Consider the following 21,695-nt stretch of genomic DNA (forward strand, 5'->3'; position numbering starts at 1 on the left):
AAAATGAGCTGCATAATAGGGAATCAAATAGTGTATGTCCTTCGCTATGTGGTAGGTTTCTGCGGACATTATCTTCTTCTGTTGTTGACTATATTGTTTCATACGGTGTTGATCTGGAAATGGTTGCTTGGGCATTTTGTGGGTGTGGCACCGGCCGAGATGTTGTCATGCAAAGTTTCAAGCGCTCTTCATTCTCCAGCGGGTGACTTTTGAAATGATGCTACACATTAGCATTGCTGTTACTTTTTGTAGCAACGCTTTTGCCACATACGTGACATATTACGGTTTTCTGTTAAACATCTTCCCACTTGAAGCCAAACCACCGCCAGACGATGGACCCTGTGCTGTTTTTCTTGGGAATTAATTATTCCTTAATTTTTTTACTGGATTGGCACCTTCTCCCTCTCGTATTTCCACTCGCACCGCACCGTTAGCATCACCGCTAACCTTACCCATGCTGCTACCTCTCTGCTCCGCGACAGCACGTGCAACAGTATGTGACGTACGTAAGAAGGTGCGCTTGTTTTATGTCTCTGTGACAAGTCGAGACAATAAAGAGTGAGAAAAGCCTGCAGTGTAATGCCCGCAGCTAAAAGCAACTGCGTGAGAACTTATACTTGAATACTCACGATAGTCATTTTCTATATCGCACAGAGTCAAACCCGCGATATTAATAATAATAATAATAATGATGGATTAGATTTATATCGTGCTTTTCTATTGTTATATACTCAAAGCGCTCACAGAGAAGTGAGAACCCATCATTCATTCACACCCGGTGGTGGTAAGCTACATCTGTAGCCACAGCTGCCCTGGGGTAGACTGACGGAAGCGTGGCTGCCAGTTTGCGCCTACGGCTCCTCCGACCACCACCAATCATTCATTCATTCACCAGTGTGAGCGGCACCGAGGGCAAAGGGTGAAGTGTCCTGCCCAAGGACACAATGGGAGCGACTTTGATGTCAATAGGTGGGGAGGCGAACCTGCAATCCTCAGGTTTCTGGCACGGCCGCTCTACCCACTACGCTATGCCGCCCGAATATACTCGAATATATTGAGTATACTCGATATATTCGGTCTTAAATTTATATTAAATGTATATATCGAGTATATTCGATATATCGCCCAGTCCTACTTAGCGCATGTAAATAAAATGCTGTTGGAGGTTTTTGGATAATTTTTAGAGGACTTAATAGACGGAATAGATGGAATCCCCATTACCTGCATTGTTAGCAGCCTCTTGCTAGGGTTTTTTTTCCAATTTAGAATGCACAATAAAGAGAGACTTGTGTTCTTGTCTGCTATTGTGATTGTGAATAAAAGGAAAATTTCCAAAACACGCGCAGTTCCCCTTTAAAAAGGACACCTACAGTATATATTAAGACAAGCTGAAAACAGTATCATTTTGGCCATTTGTTTACTCAACTGTGCCACTTTTAACCCTGAAAACACAGCTCGTTGACGTGAACGTTTTAAATGCGTCTGAAAAGCCTAAGTCAAACCATTTAAAAAAAAAAAAAAAAGTAAGGGTTGCCTTTCCATGTAATTGCTGAAAAGGTCTACAATTGATTGATTGATTGATTGTAAGCATTTACAATTTAAGTGTTGACTGAGATAATATTTTGTTTGATGAAAACACAAAATTTTACCTGACCTTGTGGACGTAATTTGGTGGGTGGGACAGGGGGGACATGTCCCTTTTACTTTTAAAAAAAGCATTTTTTCATGCTTTTTAACATCCAAAGATAATGTTACATTATTCAATGGGGCAAAACGGCTGCTCAGGCTGAAGCTTGTCTCTTTAGAGACTGCCCACAATCTCATTGATTGGGGCTGCCATTCTTGCCAACTTAACAATGATTGCAGCAGTTGACTAATCATCGGTCGGTTGCAAGATAAAATCAAGTTTGCCTCCATACGGCAACATGAATCCCAAATAAATAAGGTAAAAATTTTAGACAAGAGGAGTCTAGTGCTCCACTTAAAGGTAGTCGTCTAGTTTAGCAAAACTTGCGCTATGGGTATAGGAAGTCAAATTGCAGTGCACATTTTTGCAATTCCTGATAGCGCAAACGCTTAAGTATTAGTCTTTTGTTCCAGCAAACATGGTTTGATTCGCAGCCAGGACATACAAGATAATCATTAAACTGAATTATAACACAATCTTGAAAAAACAAAGTGAAGTTATCAATTTCATTCATTTAATTTCACATTTCATACAAAAATGTATTATTGTTTGTCATTCATATTACTCCAAAAAATGCATCCCTTTAAACCTTGACTTTTTCAAATCACGGCCCTTGTACGCAAGCCAGTTGTGTGTTCCCCACTTTTGAAATGTTGGTTATAAAGTCAATATTGAACGTGTCCAATTTTAAACTCAAATAAGTGTAGTTGGTTTACTTCTTGTTTTTGAGCCTGAAAATGCAAACTACTCAAAATGCTCAGTTTTGATCAGCACTCTCTTATTTGCCTCTGCCAAAGACGTTATTGTTTTTATCTTTGTTTGGTATCAGCTTAACTAAACAAACTTCTCAATCAATTTGTATGAAACTTCTGATACTTTTCTCTGGGAGAACCCACTAAGTTTTGCTGCAGTTCTGATTTTCATTTCACTTTAGCTTGCACAGCAAAATATATATACATATTTTTTTCCTGAGTGAATAATGCATATTCATGCATAATTCACTTAAATAAATTAATGCATTTGCTGGAGGTGGGTATGTATAAAGGTTTACAGTTTAGTATTGCGCCAAATGAAGTTTGCTAACACATAGTGAATGTCTGGGCTCTGCTGAGTGCAATTCTAGTTTTATCTTGATTAGCTTCAGACTGAAAAAAACAGGAGCTGAATTTGGGCATTTTGTGGCGGCGGGGGGAGCTCACCTAACATCAAACAATTTAATTATGATGACTACACTGATGCTACAAGACTCATTATCCTCAGAATGTTTCTCGATTTAATTAGATTGGTGATTGCTTCAGAGACAATCTTGTTTCCATGTAGACTCTTTTGAAAGATGAAACTTCATCAGTGGCCCCCATCATTTCCTCTTAATGCAAACATGCAAACTCCTCTGCAGAAATGTGAGTGATGGACATTTAAGACCGTTTGTGCACCACCACCGCAGAGCTCACCATCATTAAATATGATTAACATTTTATTACTGTCTCGTTTTCACCTCCTCGCCTTCAGTGCTTTGGGAAAAGGTTTATGAGACTTGAGCCTCTACTAACAGCTGTCATAAAGATCAAATTAATCATTAGTCCATGTGTGTGTTTCCGACTGATATTGTCCTCCTCAACTTTTGGGATGTCTCCATTGAGCGACCCTTGCAAGAGATTATAAAATCTCACCCTCTTTGGTCCCATTAAAGACGATCTAACAGTTTCTGTCGGTCAGCATTAAGATACAGCATTACGATTGATTGGGCTTAAGTAAAAACTCAGTGAGAATATTGCAACCTTGAAAAAAAGCTTTGTAGCCATCAGCCTGTGTGAAAAGGTGAAGAAATTGTGTCCGCCTGCCACTCTGTAGTATGGGAAAGCTTTGCGCAACGAACATCAGTCTTAGAGGATGCTGAATATTTGAGGCCGTTGTTTGCTCACCGGAAGATGAACTGTCTCCCAACCTCCCCAGGAGAATGAAAGCGAGGTCCCAGAAAGGACGCACACCAAATGAATGCATACAAAATAGGCTATAAATATAATGCATTTGCATTGACTTAGTCTCTTCACCTAGTGCTCAGACAGCAATAAAATTGCTAAGACACAAGGCTGTTTGATGTCTTATAAAAAAGTTTTCATCTCAGTTAGTCACCTTTTGACCTTTTTAAAGCCGAATGGATTTAATAAAGAATGAATGCAAACAACATGAATTTGTTTAAACAGTTCTATTTTCATTATGTTTCTTGAAAATGTCCAAGCTTTTGTATTGAGTTTCTATCCTCTAGCAAGAATTTTGAAAGCTGGTCATTTTTTTTTTTAAATGCCAAGGCTGTGTGTTTTAAGAGGAAGAATTGAACTGTTTGACGTTGAATCTTTCAACAACCTTCTGTAAAGTTCCATCCATGGTCTTTGTCAACTCAGCCTCCAAGGACTACAAAGCGCAACGTTTGCTTAAGAATGTGCACTCTCTTCTAAAGATGATTCTCTATTTGATGGGCTTCAGTCAGACTTAGATCAGCTTTGTTGCTTTCCAGACTGGGTTAACCTTAAAGAAACGGAGTTAAGTGATTAAGGAGTGCTTCAAATTATTTATGTATACTTATATGACCTGGGAGTAACACGAGGCACTAACCATTAGCCATGTTCATCAAGTCTTCTTGAAATTTTTTTACAGATTTAGTACGGTTTGGTTCGGTTCAGTTTGGAATAGTACAGTTTATAAATCATAGAGGTCAAAACGGCTCCAATAAGGCTGACAAAGTGTGTGTCTTGCGGCATTTTGTACCATTGTACCAATGCTAAGCGTTGCAACTGTTAGTTTGGCACTTAAAAGTGCTATGATTCAAATTGGGTGTTTTGTCATCCTATCCATGTGAAATGCGGACCATCCAGAACTGAACCCCTTGTGTGGAAAGAAGTGTAGCTAGAATCAAACATATCAGTCAATTATTTTACTCAAAGGGGTGCATGAAAAAATTGACCGTTAATGGTGTGCAAGTGATTGCTACTGGTTGAGTTTGTGCTTGTTCATACTTACTTAGGCTGTGATAGCTAATAGGTTACCTTCTTGGTGCCAAGATGGCTAATCTCCTGCACCATATGTCAGTGGTTGGTCAAGCACAGAGGCAGTACAGCCAAAGGACAGAACTATGCAGGACTGCGAATCTCATTTCGCATCCTGATGCAACATGATGTGATTGTTGGATTGGATTAATAGCAGCGGTTGCTGTTTTTTGTCAGCACTATTTTAGTTGAGGTGGTTGACCGCCACTATGTTGCATAACAGCAAAACTTACCGATACCTGCTCATGTTCCAGGAGACAACAGCGACCTCAAGGAGGGAAGAACCAGAGCCCACACCTGTCTCCGCAACATCAACGAGATCAAACCCAACAGCAGTCACCGAACCCAACAGAAGCAGGAGACAATAGAAACAATGGCTCTGTGCGTTCTCCTCGCCAGTATCAAGGAGGACACGGGCAACGTCAAGGAGGAACCTCGCACGGATACAGCCAGAACAGACGTTGGCACTCCAATCAGAAAGGCCACGGACAGCAAAACGTGTCAATTTCTGATAAAGGAGTACCACCGAGAGCAACCAAAGACACGACAGAGAATGTAAAAGTGGGTAACAAGCAGATCCGACAGATGGAGGAGCTTCGAGACTGCAAGAGTCCCCGTGACTCACCCAGATCTGAGTCAGCGCTTGACACAAACGCTTCCTCAGATCTGACAGGCAAAAATTCTCCCAGCCCATGGGGGACCAGTACGTCAAGCAAGGGGCAGTCCATAGAGCCCCGGATCAGCTTGCTTCAGTCGTCAAAGGAGAGGCTGAGGAGGAGACTGAAGGACAAGGTACCGAAAAGCTGCTTACTTCTGATGTTCACGATTAAGCCAATCAAGATTAATTTGTGTGTGTATACACACCCTACTTTTATCACAGGTATACCCACCATTCTTTTAGTCATTTAGCCACTTAGTTTTGACTCAACTGGTGAGTAAGTCAGCTTTTTCTGCTGCCCGGCGGCTTGAAGGTAACAGCATGAGACTCCTCTGCAGGCACCAAAGTGAGAATTCACAAGCATTAATCCTCAGTGACGCCTTTGAGTCAGTCAGAGCAAGAGCCTTCCTTCAGCAGGTAGTTGAGTGAATTTATCTTAAATCTGAGATCCTTTTTAAAACATCTGCTTTTATAAGGATGATAATGTTTAATTTTCATTGAGAAGCACCACATTTACATTTATGGACTTAATACCAGTAATTGTTTGGCCCAAAATATTAAAATGTCTTAATTGTAAGTTTAATAGTTTTATATTTTAGCAAGACAATGTCTCCAGACATTGTTCCCTCGCCACTTTGCGGTTCGCTTACTGCGGTCTCAGTGCATCGCAAGTTGAAAAGGTACCATTGAATATATTAAGATTTGAATACCCATTTAAATTTTGTAAGAAGGGTTTTAGGTGCATAGGAAGGTTTTACAAGGCTATGGGAAAGCTATAAGGCTTCTAAAGATTTTAAATGCATTTGGCATTTATAAAAATCATAAAATAAATAGAATCTCTACTTTGCGGAAAGTCATAAATCACAGGGGTGATGGGAACGTAACCCAAGCCAATAATCAAGCATGGCAAAAAAATCAACAAAAGAAAGTACTCCTCAGAAGCAAACAGTCGAGACAGATCCCTGACACAATGAATCTTATTGAAAAAATGTGTTTAATACGTTATGTTTATCTTCCCACATAAATCGCATACATTAAACAGATCAATAAGATAATCTAACATAAATTCTATTGGTCATGGCTCAAGTCATTGATTGGTTTGTGTTGTTGCCATAAACCTGCTGCCTATCTGAAGGATGAGCTTCTTCAAATAATATATGCTATTGTAATTTTCTTTTATTAAAGACTTTCATGTTGCCCACAACTAACATGTCTTCTCCCTAAGGAGGAGGCGCTCACAGAAGCATCCGGCTCACAGAGCATGGACCGCCTGGTCAAGCTACTCAACAGCATGAGGAGGAACAGCAGTGGCGTGGAGGAGCAGCTGGCCTCCTTCATGGAGGAGGCGCAGAACTCGGCACAGTCGGAGGAGACCTTGTCTCAAGTGGTCAGCGCCATCTACAGCAAGGCCGTCTCGGACCGGAGCTTCGCCACCACTGCCGCGAAGCTTTGCGACAAGATGGCGCTGTTCATGGTGGAGGGCACCAAGTTTAGGTCGCTGCTTCTCAACATGTTCCAGGTAATCTTTATTTTTGCAATGTAGTGTTTGGGTTTTGGGTTTGAGGCAACTTAACACAATTATTACCATTCTGACAGAAATATGAGAAGGTTTTTTTTATTCCTCCTAGAAAATAATCAGAAAAAGACAGGTAGGTGGGTCGTCTTCTATTTGGGGTGTAGAGATTTTAGACGGACAAACCAACAGTTGCCGCCAAATGACTTGCACCAGAGCGAGTCAGAGCTTTTCTTCCGTTCAGTCACACACAACAGTGACATGGAGAAATGCAGCCTCGACATAAAAACGTGTCTCAAAGTTTGGGCAAATTAGTAGACAACAGAGGCATTTTCAATGCTAATTTCAGATCATAATCATGATCGTGAAGGAGAGTCAATAAACATTGCATACAATGATGTCATCTTTTTTAGTACACTCTACCAATTATTTCACCAATGCTGAAAACATATTTAAAAAAATATTTACTCTATTATTTTTACGTTAAAAACTCCTCAAAACCGGTCTTGAAAAATAGGGCCATCTTTTACTTTGTCAACACTGTAATTTATTAACCCATTATCACGGACTGTTATGGAATCTCAAATAAAAATGGGCAAAAAACATAATAAATCAATCGTGTTGCTGTTAAATCTGATCCAATGTGAGTGAAATAGGGTGTGTGTCAAGGGTGTCCAAACTTTAAAAAATATTGCGTGGGTATGTTGGTGTTATGTTGGCCTTAGTTTACCTGGTCAAAACCAGAAGAGTGCAGAATGTTATTTTTGCCGCATAGTCAAAAGTTAACGGCCTCTAGGCAAACATACGGCAGCTTTAAATATTCCTGAACTAAAATACCTTTTTGATCTCAGGGAACAAAATGTCAACACCACAGTTGTTTACATATTGATTTTGCAAGTCAGACTTTAAATCTTTAACAGAAGTCCTGTTCTTCGTGTTTTGACTGCATCCTCTTTGATTTCATCAGCTTCTTCCTCACTTTACTTTCTTGGTGTAAGTAAATTTTTAGAACTGCTATCCCTCAGCCTTCATTTATAACAGCTAACATCTCCGCTGTTGTAAAGCATCCTCTCAAGCATTCCCTGGTGGCTTCCCGGCCCTCATGAGCTCCGTTTGCTGATAGTCCCCCTCACCCTCCGATCCGACAGCCTCTCCTCACCCGTGATGCCAAGGGCCACTGCCTCAATACACCCAGGCCCCTTCTTCATGCCATCAGCGCTCCCCTACTGCTCTCTTCTTTCGGTCCGGCGATTCAGACAACTCACCCAAAGCGGGATAGTCTCTCCAAGTGGTCAACCAGGACGAACACGTCCATGCTGTCTTCACGTTACATTTAGAAGGTCCAAACTCTAACCTGCCAGCTGCCACGCCAAGTCACTTTCACTCACATCTACTCTTTTTTTTTTTTTTTTGTGCCTCTAGCTCTCTGATGAGTTCTTTCCTTTGCCATGAAAGCTCATGATTTCCATTTGACTCAGTGTGTCATTTTGATTAAGCAAAGCTTAAAGCATTTAAAGCATAATGGTGTGTATTGTTTGGCTGCAACCAGGTGATATGCTATTGAGTTGATATTAACCAGTTTGCTACCTTTTGCTTGTAGACAACCTGAATTATTTCTGGAAGTGAAAAGCAGTGGCGGTCAACCAAGCCAAGATGGTTGTTGTGCAGCGAACTCTCTTGAGTACACAAGGGGTCTAGATCTTCCTACAAAAAGCAGATACAAGCAGACAATCTAATTATGCAATGGTACATCCCTATACTTTTTAAAACCAAGATTTGTTGTTTGATCTGAAGGATTATCCGTCGGTGGAATTCCCAGACATATCGAAATATCTGGTGCTCCAGACTTTATTCTACATGACAAAACAGACGAAAACTTGGAAAAGCATGGATGCCTACAACATCTTTGCGTGTGGCTGTGTTAAGAAAATTGGTATCAAGATATATCATGTGTCGTTTTTGCTCAAATAAGATTGCATTTTATGATTTACCTTTGCTTCTACAGCCATGTTTATTGCCTTGTTGTTGCACGTGCGGTTTACAAGTACGTATATTTCTCCCCGTCTTTATCAAAAAATATATCTCAACATTGTGTTTGTGCTTAAAGCTTCATTGATGATTGATGCCTTTGGTAAAAGCTTAATTATTTTTAGGTTTTGCTCTTTTTTTCTTTTTTTTTTTTTTAGAGTGGCCAAGTTGATGGTTTACCAAACACTCATAGCAAAAATGCATTTTAAAAACTGTGAGCAAAATAGAATACAAATATCAAGATAATACTTGACTGGGAAATACTACACGTTAAAAGTATATCAAACAAACTTCTAACGAAGTGATCATTGCAAACTCGTACGTTCTTCAACTCTATCTTCGACTGGAGCGCATGCCACTTTTCCCCTTGTCTTTCATAAAATCTTGCACTCTTCCGCCCTCCTTGATTATATCTCAAGGAACTCTGAAGAGGCGTTTATCCTATTCACAATTAGAACGGTTCCAACATCCTAAAACAAGGCAAGCATTGGGCATTTTTCTTCGAGGAAGGCTAAATGGCGCCTCATATCTGTTGAGAACAGACACTGGCTTGCCCAGCACGCATATTTAATAGCTGGACGTGATGTAATGTAAATCCAAGCAATAGAAGTTCATTACATCAGCTGAAATGGCTTAACTACACCCCTCGTATTTAGAAAGGATTTTTATTACAGCATATCTTCCCAAGGGACAATGCTATAGAAATGTAATTTGGGATATATTTACGATTTGTCAGTCTCTAGCTTGTTTAGCAGTTTAGAACATGTACATGACATGTCACACAGCCGCTATTGCCTGAATAGTTGCCTACTCAAGTAAGTAGCATCATGTTCTGGGGCTGCACAAGTGCTGCCGGCACTACAAAGCTGCGGTTCATTCAGGGAAACATTTCGGACATAATTTGGATCTTTTGAGAAGGTTTGATAAAATGGTTACTAAAATGTGAGGAATGTCCTCAGGGGTGCCGTATAGCGGGAAAAGTTAGGACAATAAAAATGAAAAAAAGGGATTGTGGTAACAGCTGCCCAGATGAACGTCAGGCTGTGAGATTTATTTATTTTTTACATGGGGCCCAGAATTCCTAACTGTTGCGCTGCTGGTTGGCTATACAGTAGTCGTTCAGTATGGGAAATGTATTACAACATCAGGATTGCATTGAAAAATGTGCATTATGATAGGAGGCAATGGTTTCAAAAAGGGCATCGGAGTGTGACTGTAATAAAATAAAAACACAAGACTACACACTCAGTGTATAATTTGACTTTTTCCCATTTATAATGACCCTGAAATTTGAGGGAATAATGCGATTTAAAAGTAGAACATGTAGCAGAATTTCAGCCTATTAAATTTTAGGCAAAACAATTTATTATTACAAAAAAGAAATTGCTTAAAAATGACTGTTTTGAGTATCAAAATGTCTCAATGTGTGTATAAGTTTGAAAGTATTTGAAGTGTTTGAAGCTCGCACCTCCAAGCTAGAATATGGTGAATTTTTGTATTTAAATTTTTTTACTTTGAGCTGAGGTACTCGATAGTTGCTCCCTCCTGCCTGCAAGAATAAAGTCGTAGTTCTTTGCCCTATAAACATGCTACTTCAAAAAGAATCAGTACTTTATTTAATTGTATTTCCCTGCCCTCCTCACTCCCAGGGATCTCCCTTTTTTTGTACATGACATTTTCATGTTGCGCCTCAAAACGCTGTAAATGTCACATGCGGGTTCATGATGCCCTTTGTTAATGATGTTGTTTCAAGACTCCCTGTGTCTCAATATGGAGGCAATTATTGTGTGACCACTCGGCTCATTAGCAGCGAAGCACATCAATTGTTGGCTGCGATGTAATATGTAATGTGACTTGCTGCCCTTGAGAGCATGGCTATGGAGGAGGCAAGATGAGCATTTGGCCTTTTCTTTTTTTCTACTCATCGTCTTTGTCTGCCACTTCGGCTTAGTTGAGACCGATATAACACTTTGCAGAACGTGTGCAGGTTGTTAGTTAAAAAATGTCAAGGTGGGCAACGAGGCTGCCTGTTAATAAAGTTTTCTTTTGACTCACATTGCAACATCTGCACGCTCGCACGTCAGGCATTAATCCCTATTAACGTGACATTTTCCGTTCACCTGTTTTTGATTTGCATGAGAAATTTATGAATTTTGTTAAATGTTCTTCAACTGCTTTTTAGTTTAAAGCACTCTGAAGGACCAAAGGTTAATGCGTGCGCCACTGACAAAAACTCAAATCAGAGATATTAACAGAGGTTAGCGGCTCTGGCAAGAATGACAGTTTATCTTTGCGACTGACAAATGTAGCATTTTTAACATTCACCTACCACAGATTAATCTGTATATTTTCTCTTTTTCTCTCCTCCACCTCCATCACATACCCACAGAGGGACTTTGCCCGCCGCGAGGAGATCCAGAAGTCGGACGTGGAGATGTGGTTGGGTTTCATCACTTTCCTGTGTGAGGTGTTTGGAACAATGATGAGCAGTTCCGGGCAGCCATTCCGGGTACTCGTCTGTCCCATCTATACCTGCCTACGAGAGGTATGTGTTGTTATTGTCAGAGTGAATTGAAAGGGTATTTTCTTATTATGCGTGTACGTTTTAAAATAATAATACTAGGGCTGTCAAATGATAATTTTTTTTAGTCAGATTTTTCACCTTTTGGAATTTGGATTAATCGTGATCAATCATACTCGCTTAAAGGGAAACTGCACTTTTTCTGGAATTTTGCCTATCGTTCACAACCATCATACAAGGGTTATTATAAAACGGATTCTTTTTTTTTAATGCATTCTAACTTGAAATTAAACGTAAATAAAAATCTGCTCCTCTGTTCTGCCCATAAAACCCAATAAAAAAACCTTCAAAAGGCAACAACAATAATCGCAACAACAATAATCTATTTACATTTCATAACTTGAATGTTAACCAAGTATTAGTTACAATGCTATTATAAGCGCTAACAAAGACAAACTATTTGTAGAGAGGCCGTTATCACAAGCTTGTGTGACAATGTTGATATGATCGACTGATCAACTGCTTCCTTGTTTCTTTGCACGTCAAACTATATTGTCGATCATAAATCGTGCCTCAGAGCACCTGAATAGTAGAAGGACAAGGACATATTCCGACAAGTTGGTGCTCTTTGACATCCAATTTTGAGTGGCAATAACGGCACGAAAAGACGCTTGGTTCCATCCCTTTTTTCTTCACGAGGATTACGAAGCATTTTTCATGTAAACGGGAATACATCAACATCCAAGCAGTTGGCATCCTAATGACAGCAGACATTTTACAGTAAGTGATGTTTTTTTTATGTTTGTTGGCTCTCATGATGTCTGCAGTGAGCAGTAATGAAATGAATGATAAATGGGTTGTACTTGTATAGCGCTTTTCTACCTTCAAGGTACTCAAAGCGCTTACTTCCACATTTACCCATTCACACACACATTTACACACTGATGGAGGGAGCTGCCATGCAAGGCGCTAACCAGCACCCATCAGGAGCAAGGGTGAAGTGTCTTGCTCAGGACACAACGGACGTGACGAGGTTGGTACTAGGTGGGGATTGAACCAGGGTTGCGCACGGCCACTATTCCACTCCGCCACGCCGTCCCATGTGATGGGATGTCCCAATCAGTGATGTTAAAAAATAAGGGGAACATCTTGATGCATTATTTAAATTTAATTTAATTTAAATGTTATTATAATGTGCTCGTTACTACATTACATGTATACTTACGTCATATATATAAACACTTAATGTTTTTTTAAGGGAGAGCGGCTTTCATAGGCTCCATTGTAAGCGGACTTTTGATCGCATTTATTTAATCTTTGAAGGCATTACAAAAAAAATACATCTTTCGTTATGTCTTTCATAATTATTAGGGAGGCATTTCGGGCACGTACGACCGGTAAGAGGACACTGGGAAGACCCAGGACACGTTGGGAAGACTGTGTCTCCCGGCTGGACAAAGTGGCTGGGGAGTCGGAAGTCTGGGCTTCCCTGCTTAGGCTGCTGCCCCCGCGACCCGACCTTTGATAAGCGGAAGAAGATGGATGAATGGATTCATTCCACGATCAGGATCGAGACATTTTTAGTTAACATGTTGGTTATTTTCTTATTCTAATATTTTAGCTAGATTAAATTTCAAAAAAGCCTCAAAAATATTATTTTAAAGAGCAACATTGACTGTCATCGTCAATCGTAGATATTAGTCATACTTTCTGCCCTCAATTTAACACTGGTCCATGTCTTTTGGTGCATGTGGCATTCACATTTGAGCTCGGATAAACCGAACAATACTAGAATTCACCTGCATCTTTCAGGCTGTCCCAGTCCACTTATTTAGTGCGGATGATCGTGTTCATGTACAAGCGGAGCAAACACACCAAAGTTGCTTTCAACCGAACCGAGCTACTGCGAGCACACCCATGCATTTCAACACCAATATGTGCACCTCTTTGACTCTCCATCACCTCTTGAGGACCGAAATGGTACTGCGTTTTTGTAATGAGAGCAGAGCACTCAGCTTAGAGGTAAATTGCAACCACACAAGTTCAGTTTCCGTTTTTTGCGTGCAGACGCTGTCTCGACACGAGACACCGCCGCGGCTTTCGTTCGCGGTACAAGCCGTCTGAGTGTGTGCATTCCTTCCAGGAAAGTGCACGACCCAGGTTTCGCTCTCATCAGCAGGCCACACTGTCTGACACGTACTCTTCTTGGTATCCATGGAAACCATATAAGGTCGTCACCGCAGACCAACGGCTGTACAGAAGTGGTTAGTGACATATGGGGTATTGAAAGGAGGAAGCGGAGGAAAGGGGCAGGGAGGAGAATAGGTGAGAGGAAGCTGTGAGAGCCGCGGTCAAGTTGACAGTTACTGCGCAGGAAGTTTGTCAATTGCGTGACAGGTAGACAACAAACCAAAATTTGTTTTAATGTGCAGCATGAATTGCAAGAAGCCATTCGCTACAGTACGCAACCTGTGATGGAGCACATGTAGAGGTTGTCATGACACTCTTTGGAGGCTCTTCAAGCATGGCAGACCGCGGGTGTGAACTTGTGGTATTATGATTTAAATGTATGCACAAGCAAAATCCCCTTCTTCTTTCAGCCTATTAATGCTTGAGGTTAGGCTACACCTGTTTAAATGTGTGTGTAACTTTATATGTGTATATTAGTGGCTGCATTTACCAGAAATTACTTACAGTTCAACAAAGATTGTATTATTAATATTTTAAAAAACATTTCCACCCATTGCCCTTAAAGGGGAACTGCATGTTTGTTTTATTAATTTTGCCTATCATTCACAATCCTTATGTAAGACAAGTACATATACGTTTTTTCTTTTTTTTTAAATGCATTCTAACTAGTAAATAAATGCAATCAAAAGTCAGCTTACCATGGAGCCTAAGGGAGACGCTCTCTTTTGCCTATATAGCCTTTAAAAAAAATCCAACCACGTACATTAAAGGCATACTGAAATTAGATTTTCTTATTTAAACGGGGATAGCAGGTCCATTCCATGTGTCATACTTGATCATTTCGCGATATTGCCATATGTTTGCTGAAAGGATTTAGTAGAAAACATCCACGATAAAGTTTGCAACTTTTGGTCGCTAATAAAAAAGCCTTGCCTGTACCGGAAGTAGCAGACGATGTGCGCGTGACATCACATCCTCACATTGTTTACAATCATGACCACCAGCAGCGAGAGCGATTCGGACCGAGAAAGCGACGATTTCCCCATTAATTTGAGCGAGGATGAAAGATTTGTGGATGAGGATAGTGAGAGTGAAGGACTAGGAAAAAAAAAAAAAGACAGGGCAGTGGGAGCGATTCAGATGTTATTAGACACATTTACTAGGATAATTCTGGAAAATCCCTTATCTGCTTGTTGTGTTACTAGTGTTGTAGTGAGATTATACTGTCGTACCTGAAAGTCGGAGAGGTGTGGCCACGGGTGTGGTGACCGCCAGTGTCTCTGAGGGAAGCCACGAAGGAGGCAAGAGAGTCGCAGCTGCCTCTTTGACATGTTTACGGTAAGAGCCGACTTATTACCACTATTTTCTCACCGAAACCTGCCGGTTGACAGGTGGTCGGGAACCATGTTCGCTTGACCGCTCTGTTCCATCGTAAAGCTTCATCTTCGGGAATGTAAACAACAAAACACCGGCTGTGTTTGTTTGGCTAAAGGCAGCTGCAATACTCCGCTTCCCACCTACATCTTTCTTCTTTGACATCTCCATTATTAACTGAACAAATTGCAAAAGATTCAACAACACAGATGTCTAGAATACTGTGTAATTATGCGATTAAAGCAGACTACTTATAACTGGGATCGGGCTGGAAAAAAATGTCCTCTACAATCCGAGACGTCATGCGCACACGTCATCATACCGACATTTTCAACAGGATACTATGCGTGAAATTTAAACTTGCAATTTAGTAAACTAAAAAGGGCGTATTGGCATGTGTTGCAATGTTAAGATTTCATCATTGATATATAAACTATCAGACTGCGTGGTCAGTAATAGTGGGTTTCAGTAGGCCTTTAAAGTCTTATATACATGATGTAAGTATATATGTAATGTAGTAGTAGGCACATTTATAATAACAAGCAAGTTTTACATATTTTGATCATTTTAAGCGTACAGCGGATTAATTTTACTATCGCTATTTCAACAACATCACTAATTACTGCTCACGACAGCCTTCATCAGAGTCACCAAATATAATAAAACACCACTTACTGTACAATGTCTCCTTTCTCTGGGATTTTGATTACCAGGATGTTGATATATTCCCCTTGAGATGAAGAATGACTCATAATCCTCACAAAGGAAAGGGGGTTGGAACCAAGCATCTTTTCGCGTCTTTCTCGCTATCTCCAGGTCTAAATTGGATGTCAAAGTGTACCAACTTGTTTGGATTACAAACTCATCCTTTTACAGTAAAGGGGAGAGACATTATTTATGATCTCGAATAAACTTCCACAAACTTTTACGCGAGAAAGTAGCTCACCAGCTGTTGTCAACATAACCACACACGCATATGCCGTCATTTGAAAGTGGTTCAAAATGTGTGTTTTGGGGTGACATTAAAGGCAGTCATGCAGTTGTAGCTTTCAGAATAAACTCCAACAGCTGGGTTGGGTGTCTCTAATAGCAGTATGTGTATTTTCTTAGTTACAACATGCAGTTTTCCATTTCACGTGACTATGCATTAACTTATAGGCAGAACTAGCAGACATATTAATTAGATGGAGTATTTACTATTAGCTTTGCATTCAAGCACACAGTCCTTTCCTATAGTTGCTGCAGCTCCTGAGGGAAATATCAGCTTATTGGCCACTTAAATGCTCCACTCTGGCTACCAGCCAGGTCACAAAACACACAACCATTTAGTGCAGGTGCTCTGCGCGAACTTTGGTGAAGCTTTTTCATTAGCATCAACACCTGTGGAAGGTGCTACTGGGAGCAATGTGAATGAGTAACAGTGGGTATAAATTATTTTTCCTGTACAAATTGCATGCATGCTAGGAAACAACATCTCCGAAGTAAATGACATCTTTAAAACTTGGACAAGGACCATAAAAAGTAGCAAGTAGTAGTTCTTTTTTAGGGCATGGCATTAGTGTCAATGCATGACTTTAAGCTGTTTTTGCACTATCAAGTTATACGAAGTTCCAAAACAAGCAGATGAGGCCTAAGAATTTATTTGGTGTTCCTGCTAATGTTTTAATACAGTACTTAAGTTGAATAATACTTTAATACGTTCTCTGCCAAAGCGCAAATACTGTACATTTTTCCTGAGAGCATAAAAGGAAAACACATTATGTTTGGCTCTGAATTATTCATCACCATATTCCAGCTAAAACATTGTACAGAAAAAATTCATTTTGCATAAATAGCTTTGATTAATTGATATCTAGCTGAAGTTAATGTAGGCGAGATGAAAAAAGCCCCAACAACAAAGCAGGATAGAATGTTTAGGAACACAGAAGAAGCATATCCTGTTGCAGGAAACATGTATCTGCAGATAGGCTCATCTTTTATTGAACCCAGTGATGTACTTTTTTGGCCCGCGAAGCTCCTGGTGTGTCCAAGCAGACCACAGAAAGCACACACATGCGCCTGGCTAAGGGGCTAAGTTACTTTTTAGCAATCAAAATCGTGTTGGTTTGAATCCTATGCCGTTATTATCCTTAAGGACTGGTACTGAATCCAGTTCTTTTTTTGGCACCGATCTACTCCCTCCTGTCCTACCACTCACCGAACCCTTATAAAATCCGACGGGACCATCTCACGGTACCTGGGTTGCGCGTGACGTTGCGCCTTTTGTCGACTCAGTTGGTTCTCTGCACTTAGCCACTTATTAGGTCAACTGCACTTTAAAAAAAAATGTTGCCTATTGTTCACAATCATCATGAAAGACAGAAGGGTTTGTTTTTTTTGCTTCCTAACATGTAAAGTTGTCTCGTTCTAGGTAGCTAACAATACAGCTAAGCGGAGCAATCTATTCTACCTCTAAATCACATTGAAAATGCATTTTAAAACCGTCACCAATACTTAATTGATGTTCCGTAACCTGTATAATCACCAAACTGCATTGTTATTGTAAGAACGAACGATGAGGAACTCTTTCTATCACATACTGACATGCTACAGTATTAGCCCTAAATGCTAACTACGGCAAGAAATAGGCCAGCTTGTATGTCAGCAAAAAAGTTTGTAATGCACAACACAATGCGATAAGACATCAATCTGTCCTGACTGAAAAACATGAACAATCATATCACATTATCTGTAAAGTATTAGCCCGCATTTCATACTTTGTTTGTACACAGCCACCCAGACAGTACATGCTGTTTGTCATGATACACGTATATGAAGTGTGCCTCCAGGGGCTTTTGAAAATACCTGGTATTGGTATGGACAAGAAAAAACATCCAGCAAATACATGACAAAGAAGTAAAACTAAAGTGAATATTGGAGTTTCTTTTGAGCACTGAAGAGATCTTCAAGTACCCATCCATCCATCAATTTTCTACCGCTTGTCCCTTTCGGAAACAAAATATGGTGGTTGTACAAGCGGTAGAAAATGGATGATTGGAAGGATGTTAGAGATGTCCTGATCTTGATCATGGGGCCGATATTTGCCTTTCTCCACTGGTGAGCGATCGGCTGATGAGATGCAGAGCCCAACCGATCTTTACCGCAGCTATGTCCCAGGGCGATATATCAATTTTATCGATATATTTGAGTTTTTTTCCGCGGACATTTAAAAAATTAAACAATTTTTTTCTCTTGCTCTGGCAGAATATTTGTTAGTTAAAGTGCTGTCTCTCCAGTTTGAAGTGGGTGGAGAAGGGGCTGGGTGGGTGTAAGGAACAGTGTAATTTGGCCTGTCGCCACCATCACGTCTCCATCTGTGGTGAAGCAGGCCGGCTTCGTCGCGTGAAGAAGCCTACAATTTTTGGTTGTGTTTTCCGCAATATACAATATTTTTTCCGTTAAGTAAAAACCAAACACAAAACAGTGCTAGTTACCTGAGATACTAAGTATTTACTTATTTTGACTTAGTAAATATTGACAAAATAAAGACAAAGTCAAATTAATGACTGACTGTAAATAAGCGTTTGCAATAAGCGTTTGAAAAAAAGAGTTAGAAGTGGGGCCACATGCTGACATATGCTCAACTCATCATGCTTAATTTGATACAGCATTTAGGAAACATATAGTTGATTTTTATTATGTAAATGCCATACAAAACTTTTTTTAGCAGACAATTTTAAAAATTTAAGAATCTATTTTTTTCCTCCTCTTGCTCTGGCATACTTTTTGCCCCTCAGGAACTTCCGTACCTTGCGCAGTCCCCTTACGTCATTAGCGGCTCACATAGATGAACATTACTAATGGTAGCGCTAACGAGAGCGAGACATTTGTTCCCCAAAAAAGAAAAGTGTTGTCAGTACTTTGGCTTTGCGGCAACAAGCGTGGAACAATTGACTGCACACTGCAAAGTTTGTTTCAAAAAGGCCAACCAACCAACTTAAACCAAAGCCTCTAGCCGAGTGTGAGAAATACAACTCTTTACGAGGTGAATGAGACGCTACAACAAACTACAGGCTAAAAATCACCTTACTATGGTATAATCATTTACACCAGGTATATATAATGATGCCATGTATGATGAGAAAGAATCACAATGTGTAGAGCGATCATGAAAAAAGTCGCTTTTCAAAAAGAACACACAATATATACGTCACACATAATTTTATATCCTTTTCTTTTTACATAATAGTCGAAAAAAGAGTAGGAAGAAGCAAATATGTGTGAAAGAAAAAGACTGTGTTTACTTTATCCATTTACTGAAACAAACTATAGTCCTCTCAATGTTTTACTCTTTTGGATGCAATGCGAAATACTACATTTTTATTTACAGAAGTATGTTATTCAAGACAGAAGGTTGCACTTTATTGATCTCAATGTCAGAGATTTTTTATTTGCATGCTACGTGCAAAGCCACATTTTTGTTAACAGAAATATTCTATTCAAGCAGAAGTATTGCTTCCCAAGGGAAGCTCTTAATTCATTTCTTTGAAAGGATACACATTTAGATCTGGTCTAAAAACAACATTATTTCAATCTGATTTTTGCTTGGAGTAAGATGCAGTGTATGCAATTTCATTTCAAACTACTAGTTTTTGATTAAATAAAAGAAAAAATGTTTTTGAATTATCTCTGTCATTTGTATTCAATGGTTCCTTTAAAAAGTAGGGGAAAAATTCGTATATCAAATTTTTTGTGAAAAAACCTGGGATTTTATTTTTAGGCCATATCGCCCAGGCCTCGCTTCAAACATGAGACATGTAGTCTATCCCCAGTGCAAAGCCTCTTCTAATATACTAATCCTCACTACCTTGGCGTAAAATAAACTGTTTCTTCCAAGTAGTCGTATCACTGGAGTACGAGAGGAAAAGGAATGGCTGAACCTGCAACACACACACCAAGCAGGACCACACAAGAAACTATCCTCTAAAATTTCAATGTAAATTAGGGATGATCCATCCAGATGTTGGTGCTATCAATATCTAGTATAATGTCAGTACCGTATTTTTCGGATTATAAGTCGCAGTTTTTTTCAAAGTTTGGCCAGGGGTGCGACTTATACTCTGGAGCGACTTATGTGTGAAATTATTGACACAATACCATATAATATCAAATAATATTATTTATCCCATTCACGTAAGACAGTGGTTCTCAACCTTTTTTCAGTGATGTACCCCCTGAGAAAATTGTTTTAATTCAATTCCCCCCTAATCAAAACAAAGCATTTTTGGTTGAAAAAAAGAGATAAAGAAGTAAAATACAGCACTATGTCATCAGTTTCTGATTTATTAAATTGTATAACAGTGCAAAATATTGCTCATTTGTAGTTGTCTTTCTTGAACTATTTGGAAAAAAGATATAGAAGGGGATTGTAATAGAGATCCATCTGGATTCATGAACTTAATTCTAAACATTTCTTCACAAAAAAAGAAATCTTTAACATCAATATTTATGGAACATGTCCACAAAAAAATATAGCTGTCAAAACTGAATATTGCATTGTTGCATTTCTTTTCACAGTTTATGAACTTACATTCATATTTTGTTGAAATATTATTCAATAAATATATTTATCAAGGATTTTTTAAATGTTGCTATTTTTAGAATATTTTAAAATAATCTCGCATACTCCTTGGCATACCTTCAAGTACCCCCAGGGGTACGTGTACCCCCATTTGAGAACCACTGACGTAAGAGACTAGGCATATATGTGGAGTTGGCAGAGTTGTTTAGAAGCGACAGCGATTAGGAGTCACAGATTGTTTGGTAAACGTATAGCATGTTCTATTTGTTGTGGTTATTTGAATGACTCTTACCATAATATGTTATGTTAACATACCAGGCATGTTCTCAGTTGGTTATTTATGCATCATATAACGTACACTTATTCAGCCTGTTGTTCACTATTCTTTATTTATTTTAAATTGCCTTTCAAATGTCTATTCTTGGTGTTGGATTTTATCAAATAAATTTCCCCCAAAAATGCAACTTATATATGTTTTTTTCCTTATTTATCATGAATTTTCGGCCGGAGCGACTTATAATCCGAACATCACGGTAAAAGAGTGATAATGATGCTTTTCAATCGATATTTTCTTTTTCTTGTTTTTATTAGAAAATTACGTTTTGGTCATTATTGTGTACAACCTCAAGCAGTAAGTCTCTGGATACCGGAAGGCTTTGAGGGCAAAACCCAAATGATTGAAATGGGAGCCAATAGTAGTTTCAGTTTGTGTTTATTGTGCACTGGCCAACTTTTGGAACATAAGTTGCATTCAATACCACAAATGTAATACATAATCTGATAGACAACGATAGATAAATACTTGCTGCTTATTTGAGTGTGAGCGCCCTCTGGGCAGCCACCTATGAATGAATGAATGAAATAAGTTTATTTCGGTCATATAATCAATCAAATCAATCAACCATTTTGTGTGATCAGTTTTACAGTACATGTTATATGTATCCAATTATGCACATTTACACACGAAAGGAAAGAAAAAGAATGACCAAAAAAGGAATAGGCTGAAGCCAAAGCTTATATTTGCCTATCCTATACCTTCACTGAAGATTAGATTGCCTGGAACGTCAACGTTAAAAAAAAAAAAAAATCAATGGGATGAAAGTAATTGTTACTATATTTT

The 21,695-nt window shown here is 39.3% G+C and overlaps 1 protein-coding gene across 3 annotated transcripts in view; it reads left to right on the top strand.

Moving 5' to 3' along the window:
* Window positions 1–21,695, top strand: part of ctif (CBP80/20-dependent translation initiation factor) — a 125,381-nt gene that overhangs the window by 87,344 nt on the left and 16,342 nt on the right. For all 3 annotated transcript variants that reach the window (XM_061876484.1, XM_061876486.1, XM_061876485.1), the window contains 3 exons: window positions 4,986–5,523; window positions 6,615–6,908; window positions 11,320–11,475. In XM_061876484.1, the coding sequence (XP_061732468.1) occupies window positions 4,986–5,523; window positions 6,615–6,908; window positions 11,320–11,475 (988 nt within the window). The remainder of the gene's footprint in view (window positions 1–4,985; window positions 5,524–6,614; window positions 6,909–11,319; window positions 11,476–21,695) is intronic.

This window comes from Nerophis ophidion, linkage group LG17, assembly GCF_033978795.1.
Source record: "Nerophis ophidion isolate RoL-2023_Sa linkage group LG17, RoL_Noph_v1.0, whole genome shotgun sequence".
Taxonomy (NCBI): Eukaryota; Metazoa; Chordata; class Actinopteri; order Syngnathiformes; family Syngnathidae; genus Nerophis; species Nerophis ophidion.